General features: G+C 36.4%; 2 protein-coding genes across 2 annotated transcripts; both read left to right on the top strand.

Annotated features, from left to right (window-relative positions):
* Positions 1 to 8745: 8745 nt before the first annotated feature.
* On the top strand, positions 8746 to 14097 carry LOC113237587. Its single transcript, XM_026474196.1, has 2 exons — positions 8746 to 8809; positions 12479 to 14097. Exons 1-2 carry the CDS (start codon positions 8795 to 8797, stop codon positions 13673 to 13675), a joined length of 1212 nt encoding a protein of 403 aa, XP_026329981.1. The 5' UTR covers positions 8746 to 8794; the 3' UTR covers positions 13676 to 14097.
* Positions 14098 to 18204: 4107 nt separating this feature from the next.
* On the top strand, positions 18205 to 20177 carry LOC113237862. The gene is made up of 2 exons (XM_026474601.1): positions 18205 to 19176; positions 19432 to 20177. The coding sequence occupies exons 1-2, from the start codon at positions 18229 to 18231 to the stop codon at positions 19456 to 19458; spliced, it is 975 nt and encodes a 324-aa protein (XP_026330386.1). The 5' UTR covers positions 18205 to 18228; the 3' UTR covers positions 19459 to 20177.
* Positions 20178 to 22105: the final 1928 nt, after the last annotated feature.

The raw sequence follows: 22105 nt of genomic DNA, 5'->3' as shown, positions 1-22105 counted from the left end.
TCATCACTTAGTATCGTCAAAAAAAAGTATTTCATTCTCGAATGAAGACTTATTGTAAAATAGATAACAGCGTATGGTATTTATTAAATTTCCAAGAAATCCTGTGTAACGGAGTAACAAACACAACTTCACATTTTCACAGCTATTTTAATAGTAATGTCACCCATTTTCAGTAAGTGTGCACTCGTTAGGCGTTAGGCGGCTATTTTAATGTCCTATAGCTCCCGAAGGCAACAGGTCACGAAGTCAAATAGATACTTCACTCAAGTGCATATCAAGAGGCCATTTCCACTGAACGGCAATGACCCACTAAGACAATTGAAATTACATAACGTGATTCAACCCTCCATCGCAATGCACCGCAAATCGATGCGAGCTATAAAGAAATGAAATTAAACTGCTTGTATTTATCGAGTTCTTAGGATTTCGCGATCGCTACGCAATGTAAATCAATTATTTCGGTATTAAATTACGTATGTTTTTTTCAAACAAATCATTTTGGTCTCTTTAGAGGTCCCATGGTCAGTCAGTCAGTCAGCCGTGTCCGTAGGAGATGTCATCTCAGCCTATCACAGTCCATTGCTGGACATAAGCCTCTCTCAATGCGCGCTATTTCGCCCGATCGACAGCTTGTTACTCCGTCTAGCCAGAGGGCGGCCTACATTACGTTTGCCGAGCCGTGGTCTCCACTCAAGAACTCGCTTTCCCTATCAGTTATCGGGTCTTCCACAGATATGGCTACTCCACTGCATAGAACACGTGACATAGGACATGTAAAGACCGCGAAACGTTGGTTTGTTTTATAAAACAAATACAAGTAGTGTTTGGTCATGGAAAAAGTTCCATTTTATAAAAATCATCAAATTCGGAAAATAAATATTTCCGAATGTTTTTTTTATATTTTGCTTGTATTTTTCCAACACCTGTCAAAAGTTGAAGAAAAGCTGAACGAAAACGATAGAGCCATTATAAAGATTTTTTACCTATTATTCTCGTTTTTCTCTAACTTGCTTTTAGCCATACAATTTTATTTTATAATTCACGCTAAATAAAACTTCAAAAGGTATTTCTGTACGAAGAACATAATATGAACCTGCGAATTATACTTCTCCATTTTTTTTTCAAATTTTTCAGATTTTTTTTCCGGAATTTTAGAAAAAATTACCCAACATTAAATACGTGATTTAGTGCCGAATAAATAATTTCATTTTGAATACAGTTATTAATCGTATTTTTTAAATCTAGTTCTATAATTTTGTATCCTTGGGTTTTAATAACAGCTAAGTTTATACCGGTTCTGGACAAGTTAGATTGACAATGTAAAATTTATTCATTTACACATCTTCCAAAAAACCAGTTATTTGATAAATATTTTGAAGATACAGGTGTATTGCATTGTAACGTTCTTTGGGAACCTTGAATTCAATGTAATGAAATATTCTAAACATAAATGATATGTTTAACATAGGTTAATAATACTGTATAGACAGTAACACAATGACTTTTTCTGATTTTTGTATTTGTAAATCATCATCATCATCATATTAGCCGGAAAACGTCCACTGCTGAACATAGGCCTAACCCAAAGATTCCTAGACATCGGTTACCGGCCACCATTACCAGGTCATCCGTCCAAATAATGGGGGGCCGTCCCACTGAACGTGACGTGGATGTGGTCTCCAATCATCTCCATCTCCATTTTACTAGTTATATTTACACCGTTTACATTTTAAAGATCATAATATTATTGTTAAACCTGAATAAATACCTATCAAACTGGACTTTCAACTTTTGAACTACTAAACTTACTTAGTAAGATGTATGGAGGCTACGGAGGCTGCTGATGCTACTACTACATTCTATCCAACAGGACATAACGCCACCAGCATCTGCACCCCTACACTACTTTGCGGCTGGACCACCTACGTGGTTAAGTATTTCGTAATCTATCGAGGTACTATTAATTTTGTTGTATGTCTAGGAACGTAGATTTTACGTACGTATTATTTTGTGCTACTGCATCCGAGTACTTATTGGTGGTCCAGCCACAGAGCATCACACAATTGCGGGAGGTTCCTTTCGTATGCTCTTTGGTAGTACAGCCATTCGAGTCAAGTGTGCGCATTTATGTAATTAAGGGCTTACTGCACATAAAACATAGGAGTTAGGAACGTAAAGGTGTTACGACTTTCAAATAAAGCATTCATTAGGCTTTAAATTTAAATTAAAAAAAACTTAAGCATGCGGTTTTTTCCTATTAACAATAAACGATCTAAAATAGGAATGCGTTCACTTGACCCGCAATGACAGTAACTGTGCGTATCTTTAATGGTGTAAGTAGACGCTCTTGGAGTATGTGAGTGCATTGCTTGCTCATGGTTAACGTAATTACAATTATAATAAAAATATATATTATTTATTAAAAACCTACATATGTTCTTCATAATTATATAATTAGTCTTAGCGTTATTAGCTATGTTTTTGTATATGCGCCACTTTCCTCCGACTTGGTGGTCGGAGCGCTTAGTCAGTAAGTTTATGCTTTATTTATTCTATTTACACTTTAATCGAGTATGGTTGAGTTCCGCCAGATACATTTCTGCACATGTTCTATGCTTTATTACTAGGTTATAACGCCCAAGACCTGTATTACACACACGAAAAGTAAAAATTAAGTCACTTACATCTTGAGATCAATGCACTTTTGCCATAGGAACTATTATTAATTAAAACAATTTTTAGAGTCATCGATACAAACAAATGAAGTACCTAATCACATTCCTGTTAGGAATTGTATTGCTGATATTGTTTACTATATGTAATATAAAAAATGTAAATAGAAAATATTCTTATTAACATCTTATCAACTTAGTAATTGAGTGCAAGTTGGTATTTTTTTCTTCTTATATGATTCTGCGGTATGATGATTAAGCACTGAAATATAAATTAAAAGCATGTTACAAAGTATTGTACAGATCAAATGACGAAAATATTACAGACCGTGGAAGGGTACGTATGCGCACACTTACCCGCGTACACTTTACCTGGAGCACAGAATTGCTAATGAACTCTTCCTCCATTCAGAGATATTGCTCCAGCGTACACTTACTCCGAATGACTCTACCTACTTGTAGTCTTTATTTTACCACTTTGGAGCAGATGAGTCACCTTTGTCAGTATAGTAACATTGAACTATGATGCTAATCCCTCCGTAGTTTGTGTTGACCCTGTTTTAACCATAGTTTGCAACTAGTCATTATTCACATTAATCTCTGGTCATCCGCGAGCTTCATTCGCCAGAATAAAATTTCCACTAAGACATCGGACAAACTAAAAACCGTACAGTGCGTTCGTTAGCTGCATCCGATCCATATAAGTCGTTAATGCTTCGAGTCATTCGAGCTGTACCTCTGCCACTCTCATTAAAAAAAATAAGTAAATTTTTAGCACAAGACATTGATGCTTAATTTCAAAGCGAATGCAAAATAAACGAAAACAAAAATAAATGAATAACGTCATAAAATAGAATTCAGAATACATACATTTAAAAAAAATTGTATTCTGAACCTTTTCTGAACCTTATAATATTTTTTTAAATATTAACCAGAACTTTAGAACAGAGATTTAAGAATTTAAGTCCTCTTAACACAAACAAAGCCACATCACCCTTTAAGTCCCTTTACGCTTAAGATTTGAGTTTACTCTTCTAACCACGTACACTAGGACGTTCCAAAGTCAAAGTGTAAAATCTAGCGTTCTATTCACTGGAGCCAAATAACCTGATGTCAGGAATTTATATAAGCAAGTTATTAAATACGCATCGTACATGCTGGTATCTACTTAACCTTAACCTATGATATAATGGTTTGTTTCCATAGAACAACTTAAACCGAACTCACCGAACATTTACTTTAGCACAAATGAACCTTTAGATATATTATGTCTATTTGATTAGACGTTTTATTAAAACTTTTGAACTTTAGGTTATTATTATTATTACTCACGCATACCAAGTTTAACATACAATATTAAATAACTTTGAGTAATCATTGTTTAAAATAAGGAGGCTCTTATAGGTGTATAAAATAAGGATTTTTTTGTTTCTTGTTTTCTGAAACACGTTAAAGTACTTGGTACTAACTTAAATCAAATACACTCTTTTGAATATTTAATATAATAAAATATATTATATGATTTATGTAGGTCTGATCGAGAAGTCACACATCAATCATTTTTATACTGTCATGTGTACATAATTAAGGGTTATATTTCATACCTATCTCGTATTCATGATTGATTGTATTACAATACCAAAAGAAGATCATACTATATCACTACCTTAACGCCGTTAATCAAGTAGACGGATTTCCTCTGACAGCTACCTTAACCGTCTGATGGGCGCTACAAAAGCCATACCCACCAATGCAGGAGTTACACGTTGTTGACGTCAAACTCCTGCATAGGTCTATCAATGTTGACGAGTTTGGCCACCATAGCCGGTTGGTTATCCTGACACCCAGCACTCAACGTCATTCTTTAAGTCTAGTGCCAAAACACTAGCTAGCGAACGCACAGGAATGTGTCACAACGACGGCAATTGTACAACAAGCTGTGCACGGCCGATAACTGGTGTGGAATGCGACCTATGTAGATACTGTATCCCCACTCATTTCCGCACAATATGAGTGGTGTAGACTACGCCAGAGCAGTCAAGAACAGCAAAATCTCAAATACGTATCTACATCAAAAACAGGCAATGTTTTTCAAGGGCATTTTTATATTCAGCTATTTTAGTGTATTATTTCCTATGTTTCGTGCCGTACGACTGACATCAAGCAGCATATTGGGTTACCTATCAGAAGTCCGAAGTGATATTTTCCAAAAATATCGTTTGCTTGAATTTTCATAACCTCGAAAGCAATATTAAGAGGAAAATGTTTTTTTCTTTTAAACCTAACTTAACCTAAACTAACCGAACCTAATCGTGTCTTTGCGATAAACATCCAACATATCGTGAAAGAACGACGGTCTCGTTATAATTCCGTTTTCGGAATAATGAAAATTCGTTCAAACGTTATTTCGGAAAATATAAATTCGACTTTGTGATAGGTTACCAGCATAATGTATGTTTGCAGCCTATATTCGAAGCCTTTTCTGAGACGAGAATGCTCATTTTTTACGGAAACCACTGATCAGTATGATTTATATATAAATAAGCCATTTAGTGGAGTTCGGGCCGGCGTATACAGCGTGTTATGATGCTCCATACTTATTTGATAGTAATTATTTAGTAATCGGATGTCGGACGGAGGATGAGAGTCCAATCCAGCTTTTCATTATTTCATATATATCTATATCTATATGTCTATATCTATATGTCACAAATTTTCCATGGCACCCGCGACACAGGGTTTCCCTAGTGCGGGGCTATGTTGAGTGTGTGCGTTATTATTATTATTACAAATATATCTAAAAAAGTTCACGGTTGTACAGTAATTTATGAAAAATTATACAAATATAAATACAAGTTTCTATTCTACAAGTGAATGGCTGAAACATTCACTTGTAGAATAGAAACTTGTATTAATAACCTTGTTATAAATCTTGGCGAAACTAACATTATGAACAAGGAAACAATAAACCCTTGCAAATTGGAGTGGAAAGCAGAGACGTAGTTGAAACTGACTATATATTTTTAAGCTTATAGACAGATAACAATCTAATATAGCAAAATACAGCTAAAATACGTATATTAGTATTATTTGGGCTATAAACTTAAACGTTGACTACCTAGCATGGTTATGTAGCAACCAACCTTAGGAATGGAATATTTTTTGAGGAAATGTACCTACCGTGCTTCCTCACATATTTGAAATTTACCTTTTGCAAATCGTTATCCTAATTTTTTCTTTCTGATGAACTGCAAACTAGACTTTGTAAACTGCTCTACGTCAAGAGAGTGCAATTGTTAAGACTTCGAAACTGTGCATCATACTCCACGCATAATTAGGAAAATGCAATTATTGTGTAGGTACAATTGAAGTAATTATTATTTTAGAAATTACCTCATTGATATGATATTCTACAATAAAGAATTGTTGTTGTGTATTATTATTATTACGTTTTTTGTTGTTGTAACTAATTGGACTGCATAGATATTGTGTGTTTACAAATATCATGAAAACTTTATAACCCGCGAGTGCCCGCCTCGCGTGACTCAAAATCCATTATTGTAACGTCTTTATAAAAATTATACGTAACTGGTTTCATTGCGTCTTACGGTAAGCTATATGCCTGTCAATAACAATTGCAGTGCCAGTCAGAGCTTTAAATCGCAAAGACATAAGTTGACACGTCCCGTGTGCCTGTAATTTCACAAGCACCCTTACCCGCAAAAACCGGAACGCAGTAATGCTGACATTACGGATTGGCGACAGAAATAGGTAAGGCGACAGTACTTCCCTGGACGAACTATTTCATAACGAGCTCCTCTGCTACTTGATTTCTTGTCGCCGTCGGATTAAATATCCTCAGCGTAAGTATTTTGACTTTTTGTAAGTCTTCATATTAATGATGAATAGACAGAATAGACCTAATGTTTCAATTTAGAGTTTTAATTAGTACTATATATTATTATTATAATACTTAGGTCCATTCATCATTGACATCCCGTTGTAACCCCATTTTAAAAGCAGTTTTATAAAACCGAAACAGTTTTAAGTTCGCAGATGTTACATGATTTTACCTTACTTACAAGGGGTGCAAAAAATACATCCTTTTTAATAACAAAGCACCTAAGAATATACTGCCGTCTGCTCACTACAACGCAGCTAAGTGACAAAATATTTTTTTGAGATATAAAAAAAAACATAACCCAGTTTTAGAATATTGAAATTGTTTAATGATATTTCAACTATACATCGTTAAAGTATGTTCCGATAAGTCGCACGCGTTAACTAATTTTCACTATTTTTAAAAGAGAATTTTGTGCTCTGTCTTATGCTATTTAAAACGCATATTTGACCATTTGTCACGTTTTAGTTTTTAGTTAGTGGACGGCATTATAGGTAAACAGTAGATTATGAGATATTGAACTGAAAACAATACAACAAGTGCATCAAAAGATCCCCACAAAACAAGATCACGGTTTGGTGTGCCATTTCCGACGAAGGAAACATTGATAAATTTTTTGCGGTGGTCAATTTTTTATACCAGACTTGTATCGGTTATGATCGTTACTGTTACCGTTATCCGACAGTATAGCGCTCTTTGGTGACATCAACTTGTCTCCAATACCATCAGATCTTACTTCATGCGGTTATTTCCTGTGCCATTGCTGCAAACCTCACCGTGACGACTCACCGTCACATGTAAGTAAAACATATGAAAATATCGAACGCGAAATCTAGCTTTTAGTTCAGAGCTCTATAAGCGAGTTTTTGTTAATATGAGGTTTAGATTCCAAGAGTGCATCCTGCTAAACGAACGGCCTAATAATAAATAAATAAATAACTTTGATTTCATTGCCGATTTTATAAAGAGTCGCTGCCGCAGACACCTTGTCCCATTTTTTAAGTTAGAGTTTAAGAGAGTCACCGCACTTATCGACATGGAATCATATGAAGCCAAGCAAAAACGACGTTGTGCGAATCTGGGGGTCTACTCTAGATCCCCGTCCGACATCCGTCCGAAACAATTATTGCCAAATAAGCAATACTTGACCAAATGAAAAGTCGTATGATGCGAATGAAGCTTCATTCTTGATACTTATCTTTTAATTTTGTCGAATATTACTTATTTGACAGTAATTGTTTCGGACGGATGTCTGACGCAGATCGAGAGTAGACCCCCTGCTTCCTGCGGTTTTTGGGTCGCGTCCGCACACAATCAACGACAGCGGGTCGGCGGCATCCACACCCGAACAGCCGTGTCGACTCCTGATCGTAGCGCCCGAATGACCATATCGACGTCCGAACGTCCGCTCTGAAGTCGGAATGGCCACGTCGATGGCCGAAGCACTCCAAAGATGCGAAGACCAGATGTTATATCCCCTACGCTACGCAACGGCTCAACAGCGACTCATACGCTCGAACGGCTGCGTTGTTGCCCAAAACCGCGTTTAGGCCTACGGCCGCTAAACCGCTAAAACATGCTAGAACATCTGCATTGCCGTCAGAACGCCCGCGTCGACGCCCGAACGGTCGCATCGACGCTAGAACGACTGCTTAATTATTTCTGCACGCATAATCAAAGCATAGATATAGAACACAGTGGATTTGGCCGGCCAAGGAGTGATTAGGCCTTAAACAGTGCAACTGTGAATAGTTTCAATTTCCAGCATTAGGTTGCGTGATGCGCGAATATACACAAACATACACAGAATGTGAAATACTTATGGCAAACCATCTTTTAAAATTCATACATAGTTGCACAATTTTTACGGTTGGAACCACACAAAATCCATCAGCAGAAGGTGTAGATATTCGAATAAAATTCAAATAAACTAGTATAAACCAACCTTACCAATACTGCCAGCTACAACAAAAAAGTTTAAATTCGACACTAAATCACAAAATTATTAATTTTCAACATTTAGCTCCAGAAACAAAACATACAACTGCAGAATATTCTGTGTAATAAACGTTTTCTTTCGTTAGGCTCTTAACTCGTATAACTGGTCTCAAAATAAGCTGTAGCTTAGAGGCTCATCTCTCAGATAGTATATAAGCTCGGAGGCTTCGCCGGCGCGACACTTGCCGCTCTTCCCCAGTCCGTTAACGCACCGGACTTCAACATGCACACGCTTTTGGTACGTCATTTTTTTTTATTTAGAAATTATAAACACCCCTTCAATAGCAAAAGCTTTAAAATTTGACTTAAAGTAGCAAAAGCTTTACTATGTTTCTTTTCTTAATATGAAAAATGGCCCAAGGCACTATTTTCAAAAAACAATTTCGATAGATTGCAAATATCTTCAAATGTTCACTTAAACCCTTGCCTTGCCTAAACTGAGTAAACCTAAACAGTGTAACTGTGATGATGAAAAAACACTTTTACGATCATTATTGTTCATTCATGACACGCCTGCGTTATTTTTTTTATTTGTGCGGTTTAACCAAGGCCTAGTGGCCACTTCATAAATTAGAAGTGTAGTGTTAATACCGCGTGTTTATGTGTACAAATTATTAAGCCCATCTTAGATACGTCATAGAGATCGACTATTAAACAAAAAAAATCGGTTTTAATGGGTCTAATTTGGTACTATATTTTCTGCTTACCTTTCTTCTTGACTTACGAAAAGACTTTGAAATAACTCTCTAACGTCTGTGATTAGAATTGTAAAAATTTATTCTTAGATATAATACAATTTATCGCAATTTTCGTTGTAGTGTAAATTTATAGATTGAATATTTAATCAGCTCTGCGAATATTTTATTGGTTGTATTTTCGTTTGGTTTGAAGGTATCTTTTTATTATGTTGACGAATTTATTTCTATATTTATAAACAACCCGACGTCATGACATTATTATTGAATTTTTATAGCATGATATCACGATCCAACTTTTGTGATTTGAAACCTAATATTTATGTGGTCTGTGTATGAAACTATCAGGTTACACCCCGTAGAGTGTCTTCGCGTTTAAACATGAGAGATATAAAGGTATATTTACTAAAGGCGTATAATAAATTGATTTTGATGCCCAAGATTAGTCCTTTAAATTATGACGCCAACGTCAACGCCAAGAAAGAGACGTTGCAAATGTTTAGGACAGAATTTAAGCCTAGCCAATATTTGATATAAACAATGTTATTTCGTTAATGTATAAAGTCCTATTGTACCCATGTAACATCCATTCAGTTATGACTGTTATTTAATAGTTAAGCCTTAACGTACACTTATACAATTACAAAATATTGTGCGATACCAATTATAAGGACCTTGACTTTCGTGACCTCTCCCTGTGTTGCCGGAAAAGCTATAAATTAACGTAACCGAAAACGTCTGCTGCTATAATATATAATAAAAAGTAAATTAATTATTATTTTTTATCACAAACAATAGGAAATCTCTTTTTAATTCTATGTGAATTTGACATGGGCCGTAAATTGCTTTTTTTTATTGCACCTTAAATTATGAAAAGCACTCCTAAAAATAATCGATTTATAATTTTGTAAAATTACCATTTTATCCCGTTATATTCAACCATCTTAAATTTGTTTGGTCTCTACTGATTTTCGGTACCTAGTCCAGAGCAGTTAAATAAATAGATTGTTTTACTATTAACCCAACCATGTCAAGGTGCAGATCTTGGCTGAACTACGTAATGCACCACTTCACGTCATTCTTGATCTGAAAACCTTAAACAGACTTAACGATGTCGTCCGTCCAGACCGTCCTACATTCCGTGGCCTTTTTCGAATCCTTTACGGTTCAATTGACTGTGGAGGTCTTTATTTAATTACAGGGATCTAGACTATCATATCATAACATATAACAACATACAGCTGTGAGTTTTACGATACTTATATAATAATCGTATTGTTGTTTTTGTGGGTGGAAATGAGCAAATCGGACTTTACACGCTTATTGTAGTTACACGTTACACACAAAATTTGGATCAATTCGGTATCAATAGACTTCGGAATAATATCTGAATTTCATTATAAAAGTGCAGCAGTTACAGGAACTCCTTTCAATGTCCTCTTTGAAGTTAAAACTACTTACATTACAAGTAAACGTACGTCAATTAGGCATGTTTACAACATTTTAATTTTAGAACAAGAACAAAAACAAAGAGAAGCGACTTTTGAGAGTACCAACTATTATTATTAGTAATCGTAGTTATGTGTTAATCTCAAAATAGGATAATAATAGAAATCAAAATGTCATAATGTAACTATATTTTAAATTAGACAAAAACTCTTAAACATTAGGTAAATAAGCAGAGTTGTCAAATATTATAACATCAGCCCGTTTTACATTTATGTTACTTGTTTTATCAGTTTTATCATGACGTCGTTTCGAACTGTTTTCCATTTGACCTACAGTTTAGAGGTAGAAACAGATATTATAGAGCCTTTAAATATTCATCAAGCAATATCCGGGTAAGCGATATCCTTTAACAAGACATATTTATTGTGTTTAAATTGGTTAAACATATTAAAACAAAAGGCCACAAATTAAGTATATTTTTTTTTATTTCAAAATCTTTCACGCTTACACATTGACTTACGTCAATGCGCTTACAATATAGATATTATAAATTTTAATTACTTGGCAAAACGTATTTTATTCAAATTTTTAAAATTTTATTTACTGATAACTTACGTGTGTTGTGCAACGCGTTGTATTGCAACAATGAGTTATTTAAAGCAAAATGTAATTAATTTTACGTCTCTTGATAAATTTTGTTAACATTGAAACAAGATTCTGATTGATTTACTCCGAAAGGGCCCATATTAATGACTAGCAATATTATTCGAATGTGTTTTATGCCTGTAGAGAACTGAATTTGTGGTCAACGCCGCTGTTTAACGTTTATTAATAGCCGAACAAAGTTTTGTAACATTTAAAAACACCAATATTAAGCCTAATTCTAATGTATGTCTCTAATATTCAAATTTTAATATCATTGGTTTATTTTAGTATCATTGTATATGATTATTATATATATTATTATCCGTTTCTTAAACTTGAGATTACTTAAACTCTTTTTTCATCCTCTTAAAAGATCTCGTGTCTCTTCGAAATTAGGTTCTCTACAAAATCTTAAAGGCGTTAAAATAGGCAGAGTCGTAGCCACAATAGACTCAAAAAAAAATTTTTCAAGTGCGCTATTATTTTTGGTATTTCTAAAGTTTCGGGCAATGCGGAAGCACGGAAAGTTCAAGTTCATTGCACTCACTACTGACCCAAAGCCTAAGCCGTTAAGTTGCGCAATGCTTTGGAACTTCGGAGACCGACAAATCGCCCACCACCGAATGTATACCGCGTGGGACTTTTCGACGACCTTGCCCCTGCACTTTCTATTCATTGCCTGACAATTGTGATTAATGCGACGTACATACTTATCACAAGAGTATACAAACATTTTTTTATTATTATTAAATAAAATATAGTTTTAGATTAAGTTAATCTACCTGCATTAATTATAAAGTGGGTATGTTCCTTAAATAAGTCAATTGATGTTGTTACCTTGTGAAATATTTCTTTCATGTTTTATTCAACTATAACATCGAAAAGAAGCCATCACAATATAATCCACAAATATTAAGTAGATATTATAGGTATTAGAGTTGCATCACATCTCAACTAGGTAGATCTTATTTCTCTTGAGAACACGTTCAAGTATTGCAACACTTCGTGGTACTAGCGGTCAACGCTCTGACCGGCCTTCTCTACTCGTAACTAGACTACAATTAATGTTCATGGAACTCTAAAATAATAATTATCATTTCTTTGACGATTTTTTACAGATAATCACTTTAACACTGAGCGTGGCCCATGCGGATATCGGTTTAAAGCTTCGCCAGCAACAGCAACAGCAAGGGTATAACTACCAAGTACCACAAACATCTTACGGAGTACCCTCCTACCAAGTTGGCAGTAATGCTGGGGATTATAATTCTGGATACGCAGGAACTGGCCTAAATGCCTTCAATTATGTTCAGGGTTCAAACCAAGGTCCTGGTTTTGGTCAGAATACTGGATTTCAGTCAACAAAGGGAGTCACAGGTGGTCAATACTATCCGTTCTCCGTCTCACAATCTAACTTCCAGGTGTCGGGCGGCACTCAAGGTGCATCGCAATCTTATAACCAGTTGCAAACTTCAAATAAATATCAGTCATCGGCCGTTCAAAAATATCAGGAACATTATAACCAAGTACAGCAACCACCTCCACAGATTTTCAAACATTTTTACATCCACGCTGCTCCAGAAGAGCCAGAAGTGGCAAGACCCCGACAACCTATAACATTACCACCTCCCCAAAAGCACTACAAAATCATTTTCATTAAAACACCAAGTCAACCAGCGTACGTTCCTCAACAAATCCCACTTCCTCCACAAAACGAAGAAAAAACAATTGTTTACGTTCTTGTTGAGAAACCAGAGGAGCAACAAGATATTATAATTCCAAAAGCAGAACCTAAACCTCCGTCTAAACCCGAGGTATTCTTCATAAAATATAAGAGCAAAGAGGATTCTCAAGCTGTGATCAACAATATTGTTACTGATTACAACAATAAAGGCGACTCCGTGAGTGTCGGCGACTTTGTATCTAATAGTGCTGGTGTTACTGGGGGCTCTAGTCAGTATACACAAGCTTCTGGAGCTGGCCAATACACACAGGCAGGCGGTTCTAGTGACTCCGGATTCTCTCAACCTGGAACAACTGGACAATATAGCCAGCCCGCGGGTGGTTCTTTTGGCCAATCTTATAGCCAGTCAGTCGGATCCTCATCCTTTGGAATAGGTAAAGCTGGTAGTCAGACTTTAAGCGTGGAAACAACGGATTCTAACGTTGCAGTTGAAGACAGTGGCATTTCAACCGGATTATCCTCGGCGGCTGTTAGTACCGCATCTAACTTCGATGGTGGCAATCTTATCTCTACTAGTCAGGGTGTACCCCACGAAACATACGGAACTCCAACGTTCAGAGTGAAAGCTTAATAGTACCTTTTTATGATAACACCTATTTATAAAAGATAAATCACAATACCTACCTACTTCAATAGAGTTCGTTTTACAAATCAATATGATTAATTATGAAATATAAATTAACATTACTAAATTAGAACATTTTTCAATTTCCTTTTTGTACATTAATTACATAAGTTAAATGGTGTGCTTATAAGTGTAACAAAAATGAGGAAACACATTTCAGCTGGTGCATGGTGATCGTATATATTTGTGTATCATCCATCATACATTATGTAGGTATGTACATATTAAGTGACGGAACGAACAAGTATTTCGCCTGGTGGTAAACGATATGCCAATTAATAACAGTAGCAGTGCTACTCAGACTTAAAATCGCAAAGATCTGAGGAGCGCTCACTCCCAGTGCACCCGTTACACTGAGACATAAGTTGTCACAAGTTGTGAGACACAAGTCCCATGTGCCTGCAATTTCACCAACACCCTTACCGTGGCTGTACTTGCCTAGACGAACTATTTCACAAAGAGCTATACTGCTACTAAATATAAGTAAAAAAATCTGAACAGATTGTGTACGTAATATGATTTTAATTGCGTAGGCTTTTTTATTATTCTTTAATAAGTAATTTATTACAGTAATTATGTACCATTTATTGAGATTTTATTAAATAAATTATTATTGCAAACGTAAGTATTAATTCATAGTTTTCCCACTGTAGTGTACTGTGGCTGCACTTCCCTGGACGCACTCTTTTACGACACGCTTCCGTGCTTATTGTTTGCTAATTAAAGTTTTTAACCGACTTCAAATCCCAGCACCGTATTTTCTTATGGATATGTTACGCGATTACTCTTTTTCGTGACTTGATTTTAATGATTCTTTTTTGTTGGAAAGAGTGTGCCTCATTATTGATCCCATTTAAATTTTAAGAAAATAGTCCACCTTTAAGGGTGGCAAACTAGGGTGTGAATCCAGTTTGGCGAACTTTCCGGTAACCGCTTTCAATAAAACTTGTCAAATAGATGTATTTCCACGAACTTTTGAGTCCAGTTTTAAAAAAAAAAAAGTTATCAATATTTTTTGTAGCTTATAACTTGTAACATGTAGCTGTATCTTTCAGAAGATACAATCACTAGCTAAAACATGTTCGAACGTTTATACACCCTGTGTGTAGAATCAGTTTCAATCAAGGCTGTCCTATCATTAAAATAAACAACTTTTGTTTCAACACTTAAAATTGCTGGTACTGGTGAAATTACAGGCACATGGGACTTATGTCTCAGGGTGAACGGCACAGTGGTAGTGCCCCTCAGATCTTTGCAATTTAAAGCTCTGAGTGGCACTGTAACTGTCATGGAAAGGCGTGTAGCTTTCCGTCACGCGCAAGACTTGTTCGTCCCGTGATTTGAAGTTATAAAAAAAAAATCAGACCACAATTTTTCAAATTGACAAATCTCCAAACTCGCATCCGTACGTATTAAACAAAAAATGTGCTTCACCCACTTCTTTAGAAATCACTAGGTCAGGCTCTTGTTCATTTTATATTATTTAAGGAAGTCACCACACTTATTAACGCGGAAAAAGAAAAACCTTTATGTCCAAGCAATAAGAACGAAAAAAACATTGCGTGGCTCTGTCATAGGGATGAGGTAAATTCAACAGATTTTTTTTTGACAGTTATACCTTTATTTTTCTGACGTATTCTGAACGATGTATAGTGTGATGTATAGATGTACAGATGTGGCATGTTTTGCATTATACTGAAGGCATAAAATACACAACTGTAATGCAATTGCAATTTTTAATCGGTATTTTAGAAAATTTCAAAAAGAATGAATATTAGAGATGACGTATATCGAAATTTTTTATCGATATACCTCATCTCTAACAAATGCAGAGTAATGAAGTAACATTTACCCGTGGTCGTAAAAAAATTATTATTATTATTATATATAAGTAAAATAAACAGTGAAGTTGGTCAATTTAGTTTACACTTTTTGTTATAATATAACATAAACATGTAAGTACTCTAGAGAGAATAAAAAAAACCGACCTCAAAAGTACATGGAATTACATCTAGGTATTTGCCAAGTTTTATTGAAATCGGTTACCGGAAAGTGCGCAAACCCGGATTCATCCCCTAGTTCGCCACTATATGGAACTTGACACAGGAGATAATAAAAATCGATTCTCACTACTCAAAGTATATTGAGAGAGAAAAACGCCTTGAATTGGAGAGTAGCAAAATCAACCATTAAAATAATTGCTCCTTATAATAAAATTCAGGTGTGTAACAAAATCACATAACAGGCAAAAACTCATATTAGTTACCGCACCGCTAGATTGCGCATTGGCGTCGAAATAGCAAAGTCTGCATCGCGGTGTTAAGATTTTCCCTCGCGGACCGACTACTGGCGGCGATGCGAACATGAATGAACGAATCCAACGCACTACGCATCTAGCTCTGCTTCCTTGTTTGGAACTACACATTAGATCGTTACTGTTGAACCTACTGAACTAGTATTCGGTAGAACATGAAATTAAAATGAGTTTGAGGGAGTACCTCATTTGGAAAAAGCGAGGCGGTACAATGTCCTACTTCAAATAAGGTGAGGTAGTCATTGACTTACAAATAAATGGACGACGGGTCTAATACAAAAACCACGAAAAAAATGTCCCAAGTCAACCTATTCGAAATTTAAATTGTAATGTCATCGCAGTATCGCGCTGTCAGTCGAACAAATGAAGACTAAAGCGGAGTTTGGCACTCTGTATACGATTTTAGCGCCTTACAAGTGCGGACACTTTTTAGCGCGGACCCGACGTCCATATTATTATAATTGTAAGTCAATGGAGGTAGTGGTAAGAATATTTGCACCTACAATACGGCAATGACGCAACAGACGGGGAAAATTAAGCACATTTTCATAACTTAATGGTATCAATCAATTGGATAACTTAAGTGATATGATATAGTATGAATAAATGCTAATTTTATTTAGTACTATTGGATGTAAAATCAGCTAATAAGCGGGCAGTGCAGTGTGACATGAGTGAGGCTAAGTCACCTCATGAGGTGAGGTGAGACATTTGTTTGATGCCACATTCGTTTCACGTTACACAAACAAAGCAGACATTGCAATAGAAATGTATCGAAATACCTGATTCGAAAATCGAAATGTCTGAAATACTTATCATACTAAGTATATTTGTTTATATCTACGGATTCCAGAACAGTCCGTAGGTATCTCATGTTCTTGAAACAGTGTTCATGATATAAAATATATTGTACAAATATGTAGAGCTATATTTAGATAATTTGGCATTCAATTCTCTAAATAACGATAGCAAGTTACGCACAAACAGCTCCTAGTTGATTATTTATTTAATATTTAGTATCGAAACGGGCTCAATGCAATGCGAAGTTGGCATATTATTGGTATTTTAATAACAGATCCATCCGCATAACTCTACGACGTTATCTTTGATTTATCGCGATACGTGCTTTTAGTTGTGCGGACCGAATATCATGTTCTCCGAGTGGTTAATTTAGTTGGTAATGTGGGCCGATAGTATTTCATTCATGATGTGCATTGTTTATGAATGGAATGCCTCTATTTCGGGGTAGTGGCGCGTGATGGTACAATGTTGAGCATTACGAGGCCTCATTGACCAAGTGGATATTTCACGGGCGCATTTACATAGAGCTCGTGAGAAATGCCTCTTAAAGTGTTATGCACTTCCATTTTGCCTAGTCATAGCTCTTGTTGCTGGTAGACCTACCGCCTAAATGACACTCTAATCGCTGGGATCTAAGTATGTCTTTGAGTGAGCGAACTCGTCTTTGCCTCCGTCAGGGTCTAGCTTAAACGAAAAAAGGAGGAAAACAGTTGTAAAGTAAACACAAGTCATTTTACTATTGATGTGTGATGTAAATCACGTAGGTATGTAACAAGACTAACGAGTTGTGAGCCTGGTAGTAGATGTCCAAATAAGTTGCAGTGCTTCTCTCAGAGTTTTAAATCGCAAAGATCTGAAGGGTACTGCCACTGCGCCCGTCACACTGAGACATAAGTTGACAAGTCCTATATGCCTATAATTTCACCAAATATATAATGCTAGGTACTGTAAATTTTGTGTGTTCTTTCCTCAGTACCCTTGTTATTAATATTTGTCACAAAAAAAATTAAAAGCGTTTTTTATCAATTTGAGTACAAAGCTTTGCACGAAATTGTATGAAATCAGTTCAAGAAATTCTTTCATACTGTTAGTATGTGCGCTTGCTTTTGTCATGGTAATATTACTTAGTATTATTAATTTCTAGACTGTTATTTTACAAAGCAACCTGACAAACTATACGGGTCTACTCGAAAGATCCAGTAGATTCATTCGGCTTCTTGAGTTATTTGAGATGAAAAATAAATCGGAATATAATCTTGGCCAATTTACATTTAAATTACTTACCGATAAGCATTGCACTTTTATTACCTACTCGTAAAACAACAATGTAAAAAAAATATAAATCATCGACAAACAATCCCTGCATCTTCATAAATGATTTGAAATGTATATCAAATGTGTTCTCGGGTTCCTGATTTTGTTACAAGTACGGGTTGGGCTAGGTATATCTAAAACCACAATTGTTTATTTAAGGTGTTGTAATTGTAATCCTCAGCCCAATGATTGCTGTGTCGGTACTTTGATTTTGCCTACTATAGTAATTACCACAGCTTTCTGCGCTGATAACTGCGAATATGCGATAATAGGTAAATATAGGAATATTTCGGTTGTTAAGAGATACAGCCATCAACATTACAAAAACTATTTGATGGAAGATCTGAGACACAAAATTCAACGGAACGACGTTGGCTTGTTAGGCCTCGACAGCTACGGTGATCCATCTGCGCCTTACCTTAGACTAAGTGCCGTTGTTATCGAAGCTATCTACGGACTTACCGCACTAGTTCCTGTCATTGACAATATGAGACCAAGACTAGTAAAAACAATAGTACAACGTTGTCGACAGCATTCAAGATATTCGTTGGGGTACGTCATATGTACAGTTAATAAAGTTTTAAGAAAGTCGAACGCACCATGCCAACAACAACAAGGTGTCCCATTATTGGTAGATGGAAAAATAATAGGAGTAACAGGCTTCGTCGAAAAAGCGATGTGTGAAAACGAGCAAAAATATTTCTTAGCTATAGGCCCCTCATTATCTTGGATTCGCTCAATAGTTTCTCCGATTAAACGCCTGAAAAATGTAAAAACTATCCAGAACAATAATAATGGAGTAGTACTTAGAGTGCATGAAGAAACTCCGCCGCAAGAACATTCACAGTCCACTCCTACTTTCGTAACGACCGTAATGCAGAGTTCACCAACAACAACATCAGTCTTGTCACCTAGCATCAATGTCACATTGTTCAAGGCAAACACAACGGTATCAATTATAAATATACCGACTACAGAATCAACAAGTCCTAAAAAAATTTGGTCATCAGATGAAAATGTAAGTGATAACAAGAAGGATACTACATTGAATCCCTTTTACAACTATGGCTTGAAAACCGTTAGAAATGATTCTGAAGCCATGGAGTGGTTCTACAACTACGTCCGCAACGAATTAAACGCCAGTGTTCCCAAATTAATTTTGACGACGCCGGCTTCCGCGAGAGAAGAAAATTTCCCAGATTTAACATAAATATTTTTCGCTTTTAAAATTAAGCCTTTATGTTCAATTTCCACAGTTTTCTGTCTGTTGCAGAGACTAAAAGGAATAAATGTATTCTAAAGAGTGGCGGGCAGTCATGATGTTAATATCCTAACCCAATCATGGACAGCATTGTAATATGTTTTTAATTTCTTACATAAGTAAATAGATTATAGACATGTCGAACATAATATACAAAGTAATGATTTTATTTACAACAGAAAACAATCGTCACATGGAATACTGCTGCTATCTTTGGGCGAGAGCTCCTGGATGCCAGCTTGGGCGCTTTAACGTGGTTCAAAGACGTGCTATGAGAATTGTTGACAATCCTGTGTTTACAGACGATATTGAACCACTGTCTTGGAGGAGAGACTTTGCCTCCCTATATCTGTTCTATCGCTTGTACAATGGCCAATGTTCTGAAGAACTGCTTGACATGATGCCAACAGAAACATTTCATTTTATCATCACACCGCTCGCAACCGACATACCTGGCCATCCTCAGATTCTGGAACCGAGTCGATCTCGTACTGTACTGTTTCTCCCAGTCGAGGTTTTCCCGCAGGAATACAGCATGGAGTCCTTCAAATGGGGTTTCAGAAGAGCGCTAAAGGGTTGGCAACGCGCTCGTGACGCCTCTGGTGTTGCAGGCGTTCATAGGCGACGGTGACCGCTTTCCGTCAGACAGGCCGTATGTTTGTTTGCTGCCTACATTAATATAAAAAAAATATACTCTGCAACGGAAACACGATGGACTCGTGCTTTCTTACCATACCCCCTTTCCAACAAAACAAAAATCGATATCGGTTCACAAATGTCAGAGGAATTGCGTCATACTAAAAAATGCAGTCGAATTGAGAACCTCCTCCTTTTTTTAAGTCGGTTATAAAGTGAGTTACTTTTTGCAGCTTAACCGGTGGCCGAGTCTTTCTTTTTATTTACAATATTTTTAGCAAGCCTTGATCGGGGCTCATTTTGCAAATCACTTTATTGGTTCATACGAGTATTTCAAATGGTGGTTTTTTATGACACTAAGGGTCGTATTCTAGAACTCTACTCAATGCTCAAGTCAGGATTTTAGTATGGTTTAAAGCACTCTAAATCATACTCAAATCCCTGCCATTAGGGTCGTATTTCCAGTGCTTGAAATCATACTCAGATCCTGACTTGAGCATTGAGTAGAGTTCTGGAATACGACCCTAAGTGATGAGACGTACAAGTCGTGCGTCTGAAGGTAAAGGCCACACGCGTGTTCATAACCGTTGCAGTGTGATTTTGAGCTTCAAATAGCAAAGACCTGAAGTGCACTGCCTCAGCGCCCATCACCTTGAGACAACTTGAAAAGCCCCATATGCCTGTAATTTCACCAACACCCTACCCTTCAAAACCGGAACACAGTCTCACATTACTGCTTGGCGGCAGAAATAGCTAAGGTGGCAGTACTTCCCTGGAGGAACTCTTTCTTATGGAGCTCTACTGCTACGAAATATGTATAATGCTTATATGGATTAAGGTCGTTTCGACTAACAGCAAAAACAATCTCCGTGAGGCTGTCTTTGTAGTTGCAAGACCGAGGCGACAGAGACAGACGGACCGGTGCGAGAGAAACGCTTCACAAAGGTGGTGAAGAGGAAGAGGAAGCCCACCAACCGTAACCAGTGTGGCATAGCACCGACAGGACCGAACTTCCTGTTGCGTCCGGCCAGTTGCCGGCCGACGTTGCTGTACCTGTCACGACTGCATAACACCACGAAGTCTGAGGAGATAGTGGAGCACATCAGACATAAAGCTGAATACACCCTGAGGGTCGACCGATTAGAGTCCCGCCACAACGTAAATTGTAATTCATTTGTGGTCAGAATGCCGACCGAACATCTATCGACCTTCATGAAGGAAGAGTTTTGGCCGAAAGGTGTCATGTATCGGCGGCCGCGGCCGGTTACCAAGTACAATTGGTGTATATTAGTTAGAAATAGTGTTATATTATAATGTGTTATTCCTTAAGGTATATATTATATAAGTGTTTTATTGTATTATTATGTATGTTAGTCTATAAGGTATGTATTTATGGGTTTTTGTACCCTGAATACAAATAAATAAAAAATAGCCTTTAATAGCTGGTAAACAGCGACGTACAGAAGACCTCTTGAAAACAGACGTTTTTCACGACAGACTGATTGTATATACGCCCTTAGCTAATCTACTCGTTATTTTTATTATGCTAAGGCGCTAACAATCCTGAAAAATATCGGGAATAGAAAGTTCCCACTAGGATAATTTTGTCTTAAGACAAATTTTCCTTCCGGGAAAGGAATTGGCTTACGACCGAGTAAAATTTGAAATGTAGAGTATGTTATGTACATAAATTTTCAGTGAAATTTCTTCCTTAGATTACTTAGTTTTATATCTATATCTTTATTTACATCATTGACCATCTACCCAATGAAACTGGCGACGACGTAAGAAATTATTTTTTTACGAAAAGATGCCCTGATGTTTTAAGTCTCAAAACCTCATCCCTGGTGTGTCGCTACTCCCTAATGAAATAGAAAAACTAGTTTAAAAGTTGAATTACCAAGCATCAATTAGAAGTTCTCTTAAAGTCAACAAATAAGTCGTTGTGTACAAGAAAATGCATTCAGCCTATTGCTTATTTTACACCCAAGATCATTTAGATACTTTCGCTGCAATTTATTATCAGACCCCAGGAAAAAATGTGACTCCA

Source organism: Hyposmocoma kahamanoa, unplaced genomic scaffold (assembly GCF_003589595.1).
Source record: "Hyposmocoma kahamanoa isolate Upper Pololo Valley unplaced genomic scaffold, ASM358959v1 100021, whole genome shotgun sequence".
In the NCBI taxonomy this organism is placed as follows: domain Eukaryota; kingdom Metazoa; phylum Arthropoda; class Insecta; order Lepidoptera; family Cosmopterigidae; genus Hyposmocoma; species Hyposmocoma kahamanoa.
This window is presented reverse-complemented; position numbering and strand designations above follow the sequence as displayed.